The sequence below is a fragment of the Balaenoptera borealis genome (assembly GCF_965194805.1).
Source record: "Balaenoptera borealis genome assembly, chromosome: 16".
Lineage (NCBI taxonomy): Eukaryota > Metazoa > Chordata > Mammalia > Artiodactyla > Balaenopteridae > Balaenoptera > Balaenoptera borealis.
In genome coordinates, this window is record NC_138872.1 from 84,213,895 (window position 1) to 84,222,143 (window position 8,249).

General features: G+C 46.2%; 1 protein-coding gene across 6 annotated transcripts in view; it reads right to left on the minus strand.

Annotated features, from left to right (window-relative positions):
- DAGLB (diacylglycerol lipase beta) overlaps positions 1-8,245 on the minus strand; it is a 31,890-nt gene extending 23,645 nt beyond the window's left edge. For 3 of the 6 annotated variants that reach the window (XM_082359996.1, XM_082359995.1, XM_082359994.1), the window contains exons 1-2: positions 8,039-8,244; positions 6,447-6,598 (exon numbers count right to left, since the gene is read on the minus strand). In XM_082359996.1, the coding sequence (XP_082216122.1) occupies positions 6,447-6,598; positions 8,039-8,133 (247 nt within the window). In that variant the 5' untranslated portion in view covers positions 8,134-8,244. Of the gene's footprint in view, positions 1-6,446; positions 6,643-8,038 lie in introns of all 6 variants that reach the window. The other 3 variants (XM_082359998.1, XM_082359993.1, XM_082359997.1) reach the window with 3 other exon arrangements.
- Positions 8,246-8,249: the final 4 nt, after the last annotated feature.

The following is an 8,249-nucleotide window of genomic DNA, read 5'->3' on the forward strand; positions in this document are numbered from 1 at the left end:
CCACTTTCCAAACCATAATCCAGATTCACATGCCGCAGGCTCTCTGCCTCACCAATGCTCCGTGGTCCTCACTTTTGGGAAGCGAACACTTCTGATGTGTGAGACCACTTGCAGAAGCCCACCATTTAGACACAACATTTAAAACTGAGTTTGGGGCTTCCCTAGTGGCGCAGTGGTTAAGAATCCGCCTGCCAATACAGGGGACGTGGGTTCGAGCCCTGGCCCGGGAAGATCCCACATGCCGCGGAGCAACTAAGCCCGTGTGCCACAACTACTGAGCCTGTGCTCTAGAGCCCGCGCGCCACAACTACTGAGCCCACGTGCCACAACTACTGAAGCCCGAGCACCTAGAGCCCATGCTCCGCACCAAGAGAAGCCACGACAATGAGAAGCCTGAGCACCACAATGAAGAGTAGACCCCGCTCGCTGCAACTAGAGAAAGCCCGCGCACAGCAACGAAGACCCAATGCAGCCAAATATAAAAACAAACAAATAAATTTATAAAAATAAATAAAACTGTAAAACAAATCCAAGTATCATTAGAGGCCTGTGTACTTTAATTCTTGATGTAAATCAACTCTCTCCCTTTGGGAAAAAGTTGTGATAAACACCAATTTAAGCAACATAAAAATGCCACATGAGGGGCTTCCCTGGTGGCGCAGTGGTTGAGAATCTGCCTGCCAATGCAGGGGACACGGGTTCGAGCCCTGGTCTGGGAAGATCCCACATGCCGCGGAGCAACTGGGCCCGTGAGCCACAACTACTGAGCCTGCGCGTCTGGAGCCTGTGCTCCGCAACAAGAGAGGCCGCGATAGTGAGAGGCCCGCGCACCACGATGAAGAGTGGCCCCCGCTCTCCGCAACTGGAGAAAGCCCTCGCACAGAAACGAAGACCCAACACAGCCATAAATAAATAAATAAATAAGAAGAGGAGATTTAAAAAAAAAAAGAAAAAAGCCACATGATTAAAACAAAAACAGTGACTGAAAAAAAATCTAAGATCTAAAAAATAATTTGATAAGGAAATAGCTTTTAAATTCCAAAAGCTACCTTCCATTAGAATGAATTACTTAGAGTCACATTTTAAAACATTAGACACTATCAGGCCTTATTTTTGGCACAGAGACAAAATGTTCTAAGATAACCGAAACAGCACTCTCTCTCTCTCCCAGGGACAATGAGTGCAGGTACGTAAAAATCAGTCCTGTATCTGGAGTGTATTATTATGTAACAATAGGCAACCAGCAGAGAGAAACAAGAAACAGCACCTGCTCACCCCCACCTCCTGGAGGGCTAGGACTCCAAAGAGGCTGCCGCAGCAGGGAGGCTCCAGCCCGGGCTGCCCGGAGGAAGCAAATTCAGAGGGAAGGAAGCAGGAGACGGAGTTCTGGTGAAGGGGCCAGAAAAGACATGAGATACTGAAAAAGTCTCCTTTTTATGTTTATGCTTGCCTAGAAAAGCGTTTTTATTTCACTCAAACCTTTATTTTCTCCTCGAGGTAAAGAGCTGCAGCGAGCATCACAAAGCTGACGCCCCAGAATGAATGAGCATGGCTACGTCCCCGACCGTAATATCCCTGACGCCGTCTCAGGAAGTAACCCCGTTGCCCTTCACGTGGCTGAGCCACTGACAGGAGAGCCACACAAGGAAGGCCTGTGTCACAGAATCTTGGGACTTGACACCTCTAGCCACTGCAGTGATTTTCTCCGGCACGAGAGGAGCTCTTGAGACACAAACACCGAGGCGATGCAAGATGTCCCAGAATCCAACCAAACACAGCGAAGGGCAGACCTTGGAAGTTGAGGGCGTTCTCTCAAAACACGATAGTCACGAGGGTGGATCTTCCGTAATTAAACCTCCCACATGGTCAAAACAGTAGGATTTCATCAGGGAGGTTCTCAAATCAAAACTAGAAACTACCACGATATCAAGATTCTACAGTGAAGACCAAAAAAAAGGTAAATACACAAGCATCAGTTTTCTGGATAAAGATGACTGAATTCTCTTTGTTCCAAATGCACCCTTACAATGTGTGCTGTTTCGTTTAGAGGTGTATCAGCCAAAAGCTCCATAAACAGGGACTTTCCGTTCAAATGACAGATTAATTATCGAGATGACTTACGAAACAGAAGGGGTGATGGGAGTTATCCATGTATCAGTAATAAAGTTTACCAAGGGGTTCACGGTTATTAAAAGATGTACCTAAAGTTTATAACTTGTAAAAAACTCTGATTCTGTGCAGGCAATGCAGGTAAAGGGTGAAAAGTTCAAAGCGCTCAAGTAGGTATAAAGTAAATGTTAAGCTTCCCTCCCACCGCTGAATCCCAGCCCTCGGTCACCTTCCCTCAAAGTAAACTAGTCACTCGTGTACCCCCCCCCAGAGAGTCCACACATAAACCAAACAGGTAAGTTTATCCCTTTACAAAAAAGTAACAAACTACATACAGTGTCCTGTACCTTAGCATATTGGAAATCACTCCTTGTCCATTCACAAAGCATTTCACATTCTTTTTAACAGGTGCATAGGAGACCATCATATGAACGAGCGACACTTAAACCGGCGGCCTATTGACAGGCACCGAGTTTGTTCCAATCTTTCGTGCCTACAAGCAACACTGTGGCAAACTTCAAGTATTTTGCACACATGCAAATATATAGGGAAAAAACCGACTGATACCCATATGTACACAACACACACAGCCAAATTAGGCTTCCAAGAGATTCAGCAAATCTACATGCTCACCAACAAAATGAGCTGCTTGAGCAGAAGGGAGGTTCTGGGGAAGGCGTTCCCTGCTCCAGGAAAGACCCAGAAGCAACAGTCCCACAACTGCACAGATTCACCAACCCAATGTATCATCTTGATGAATTTTCCTTATTGTGATTGAGGCTGAATTCTTTTTATATACGTAAAAATCTCTTTTACTTATTTTATTGTTCACCATATTTGCCCATTTTTGCGCTGCCTATTGGTCTTTTTCTTATTTATCGTAGAGCCCTTCTATATTAAGGAGATTGGCTCTAAGTCTCATCTGTTACAATATTTTTTCCCATTTGCCTTTTTTTTTCTTTGAAAAAATAAGAGAAAAACTTTATTTCAAACAGGTTCAGTGGTATGCATGCTACAGCAAAGGCTGGTTGTAACAGCAGTTTCATTTCAAACCTGAACTGATGCACAAATGTGACACTGTTAGGCAATGATCAATTACTGCTAAAATGTGGATTAAATCCACCAATATGCCAATTCCGACATTTATTATAGATTCTATTATTTATTTTAGTAGTAGAGGTTAATTTTCATCAGAAGAAAATGAAAACGACCTTATGGCTTCTACTAAGGTAATGAGCTGTATCCCCAGTACTGCTTTGAAATTATACCCCTAGGTTGTTAAGAGAAATTCTGACTTCATCCAAAGGTATTACTTAACTGATAATCTTCAGTCATCATCTACTGTTGGCTTGATGGTTATTCCTCTTCTTATTTGACCCTAACCATCATCTGTCTTTTTTTTTTAACTTTATGGTATTCTTCACTGAAATTTACATAATATTTAAAATAAAGCATATGATGTTATTGATTTGTAACAAATTGGCAATTAAACTAACATGTTTTTATAAAATACTGTCTTCACTTCAGTTGTGGTATCTTTCTCAAACTCAAACTGGTTTAAAAACAAACAGGGTGCTTCCCTGGTGGTGCAGTGGTTAAGAATCCGCCTGCCAATGCAGGGGACATGGGTTCGAGCCCTGGTCCAGGAAGATCCCACATGCTGCGGAGCAACTAAGCCCGTGCACCACAACTACTGAGCCTGCGCTCCAGAGCCCGCAAGCCACAACTACTGAGCCCATGTGCCACAACTACTGAAGCCCATGTGCCTAGAGCCTGTGCTCCGCAACAACAGAAGCCACAACAATGAGAAGCCAAGAGTAGCCCCCGCTCGCCGCAACTAGAGAAAGCCCGCACGCAGCAACGAAGACCCAACACAGCCAAAAATTAAGTAAATAAAATAAATAAATTAAAAAAAATAAAAACAAGCAGGATCTGTCTTGACTCAAGGGACTGGAAATGCAGGGCCAGGACTGGCAACAGGGTGTCCTCTGCTTCTCGGCCCTGCCCTCCTCTGTATTCAGCTCCTCCTGGGCTGTGAGTGGAGGAGACTCAGCAGGAATTCAGCAGTTCACTCATGCACAGTACCATCCAGAAGGAAAACCATATGCTGCTTCTGGATCTTTCCCAGAGGAGCAGGGAAGGACTTCCCTGGAACTTCCCAGGAAACTCCCTGAATTTCACTGGCCCGAATCAGGGCACATGTCCAGTCCTGAACCAACCACCCATCCTGCGCCGGGCAGAGGGCCGGTTTCTGACACATCCACTTGCTATGTGAGGGGTCGGGGGAAGTCCTGTCTGGAGGAGGCTGCTGCAGAAGCAACCCACCCAGAACACCCCGCAAAACCGAGAGATGTTTGCCGAACTCTGACGTGTGACGGTGTGTGCGAGGAGAAGCCTGAGGCACGCAGCCATCCATCCACCGCAGGGGTGTGACTGTGCCCTGACACCACCAAAACTATCTGAAGAAAAACATTTAAGGAAAAAAAGGCTTATACCTAACCCACTATTACAGTTGTAAACCTGGTGTGCTGAACAGCATGTGACGTGAACAGACAGGGAAACTAAATTAGATACCCTGTACCTGACATGACACCATCTTTCAGAAAATCTGAGCTCAGTAAGAACCTCACAGTGCTAAATGCTCATCGTACACATTTCAGCTCTTTCCTTTCCTTCAGCATCAGCACCAATGACACTCCAGACTTGGGGTCCGACAAAGACCACAGAACTGGGACCGTCTTTGATCCAGACCCCATGCATTCATGTTTTCAGAGGTAAACTTAAATATCCAGAGCTCTATGTTCTACGTTACTGCAGTACGTGGGCATGTGCCATGCTTCTTGGTCATCCAAATCCTAAGGTCTTTTTCTCATGAAACACTTTGCCACTAACATTTCTCTCTGTATTCCTCCCCACGAACTACCATCTATTAAGTTTCAGTCTATCGTTCCACCCTGTCGAGATCTTGATTCCATCACCCAGGGTATCAGCTACTTACTCTCTCCCAGTTTTATCATCGTCATCTACAGTCTGTAAGCCTCCCTCCTACATCCCGATTCAGGCAGTGATAAAGCACGTTGGATGGTACCGTGCCATGCTGCCCTGCCTTTGACAGATGAGTTTTCATTTACTGATGCATTTCTTTATCAGCCACAAGAGTGCTCAGCTCAACCTACAAACCACAGTAATCGACAGGGAAGGTTTCCAACATTTTCAGACATTCTCAGCTAAGCGACTGTCTGCAGAAAATGGTAACATATAGAAAAAAATTATCAAGACGAGCTATAGCTCTTACAACTCATTAATAAAGGACAAAGAACCCAATTTAAAATTGGGCAAAGAATCTGAATAGACATTTCTTTAAAAATAATATAAAAATGGCCACTGAGCATATGAAAAGATGCTCAATATCATTAGTCATCAAGAAAATGCACATCAAAACCACAATGAGATAGCATTTCATATCTACCAGGATGGCTATGATCAAAAAGTCAGATAATAAGTGTTGGTGAGGATGTGGAGAAACTGGAACCCTTATAAAGTGCTGGTGGGAAAGAAAAATGGTGCAACTGCTTGGAAAACAGTCTGGCAGTTCCTCAGGAAGTTAAACAGATTTACCATGTGATCTAGCACTGCCACCCCTAGGTACATATCCAAGAGAAATAAAAACATAAGGGTATGTAAAACATGTATGCGAATGTTGAAAGCAGCATTATCTGTAACAGCCAAAAAGTGGAAACAACCCAAATGTCCACCAACTGATGAATGGATAAGTAAACTGTGGTATATACGTTCAGTGCGATACTATTCAGTCATAAAAAGGAATGAAGTGCTGATACGTGCTCTAACACGGATGAACCTAGAAAAAGTTACCCCAAGTTTAAGAAGCCAGACCGAAAGGGCACATCGTGGATGAGTCCACCTATATGATGTCCAGAACAGGCAAATCTACAGACAGGAAGTAGAGTAGTGGACGCCTAGGGCTGAGGGAGTTGGGGAGAAATGAGGAGTAATTGCTAGTGGGTACAGGAATTCTTTTTGGGGTGATGAAATGTTCTGAAATTGATTGCGGGGAGGATTGCACGACTCTCTGAATATACGAAAAATCACTGAACTGTACACTTAAATGGATGAATAGTAATGGTACGTGAATTACATCTCAAAAAAGCTATTAAAAAAGAAGAGGTGTTGGGAATTCCCTGGTGGTCCAGTGGTTAGGACTCCCCCACTGCAGGGGGCCCGGGTTCCATCCCTGGTCTGGGAACTAAGATCCCGCAGGCTGCGCAGCCAAAAAAAAGAAGAAGAAGAGGTGTCAAAGAGAAAAGATTGGTGTTTACCTTTCATGCTGACACACACGATGGCTGACACGGTGCCTATGATAACTGCCAGGAGAATGATGAGCACGATCAGGTAACTGCTGAGCAGGACGCCACCAGGACAGTCCAGCTTCCCTCTGTGCACGAGGTACAGCGTCAGGATGCCGATCCACCTGCCAAGACACAGGCAGCGTCAGAAATGGAATCCAAGGAGCCGCTTTGAAAAACACAATGGAAGGAAGTGAATGGAGTTAATACTTTCCAAAACAAGGCGAGGTTCACTTTGGAATTGAATCTTCCTCAATAAAATATTTACTAAGTCAACTAAAGAGTATGGCTTTCTTTTTTATTTTTAATGAGCTTTATACTTTCTATGCTTACATCCATTGTTTTTATTCTGTGCCTGTTGTAATACACTTAAAGCCATAAGCAAGCAAATATAATGTGAACTGCTGGAAAGCAGCCCCATCATGACTCCAAGATATGCACCTGGTAAACAAAGTATATGCTTGTTCAATCATCAGCAAGAGAATTTTTACTTCTGTGGATTAACAAGAAACTGACAAACACACATCGTAATCTGCTGGGTGTAGTACAAAAACAAGGGGATGGAAAGCAACCTATGGAAAGGTGTTCTGTGGTGAACACTGATCAACTTGAAAGGACAAGGATTGCGGATTCATAAGTATATTTTGTAATTCAGGACACAACAATGAAAGGCAGCACCAAACAATGCAACGTGATAGTGATTCTTCACTAGAGTTATTTCAGAATCCGGAAGGGAACCATTTGGCAAGAACGCGGTATTAGAGATACAAGGCCAGAAGAGGAACTGGACTAGATAACTTTTTATGCTTTTATCAGTTTTGTGATATTAAATTCTTGTCCAGAAATAATAACGTGAAATGATCTCAGAAAGACTGGCTCTAAAAACTATGAAACAACTAAGAAGCAGCTCATAATTTCATGTTCTTAAATTCCTCTCCCCTTAAGAATCTACTTTTTAATAACGATGATATTACTCTTCGCTCAGACCCTCTGGGACTGACTTTCAGGCACCCAATTCCACTTCCCACGGATTCCACATTTTGAAAGACTAGAGAGAAAATGCCAGTCGTGTGTGCTCGTCAGGGGATTCAGCCACAACCGGCTCAGGAACGGCACGAACGGTATTGTTGCCATTCCTGCGTTTGGCAGACAAGATGCAGTGCATTTCCACGCAGAACGCTGGAGTGATGCTGATGGCTGTTCCCGGCTCGAGGCAGGAGGTCCCGAGGCCACGGCTTTGGGCGGCAGCGCAGTCCCGGCGGCTCCCAGGCCCGGGTCTCGGCGCCCCGGAGGGGTGCCCGTGCCCTGCAGCGCCGACGTCCCGCCGGCGGGCCCACCCCATGACGCCGAGCACGGCGCACCCGCTCTGGACCGCCGTGTGCCGTCTGTAAATGGGGAGAGCAGCGGCACCCACCTCCTCGGGCGGTGGAGAGGACCAGGTACGAGAACGCAGGGCAGGCGACACCGTCCCTGCCCTCGGCCGCCTCGGCCCCGCTCCCTCCTCCGCCTCGGCCCCGCTCCCTCCTCCGCCCCGGCCGCCCGCTGCCCGCAGAGCCCGCCCTCACCACAGCACTCGCACGAACAGCTCGAAGACCCCCGGGAAGACCAAGTCGTCGCTGGCGATGGCCCACCGCCGGCCGAAGAGCACCATCCCCGGCATGGCGAAGAACCCGCCGCCCGGGCTCGGGCCGGCTCGCCGCGAGCGAGCTGCCACCCGGAGCCCAGCGCCCTCCGGTCTCCACCGCCGAACCGCGACTCTGCGCAGGCGCACGCGGG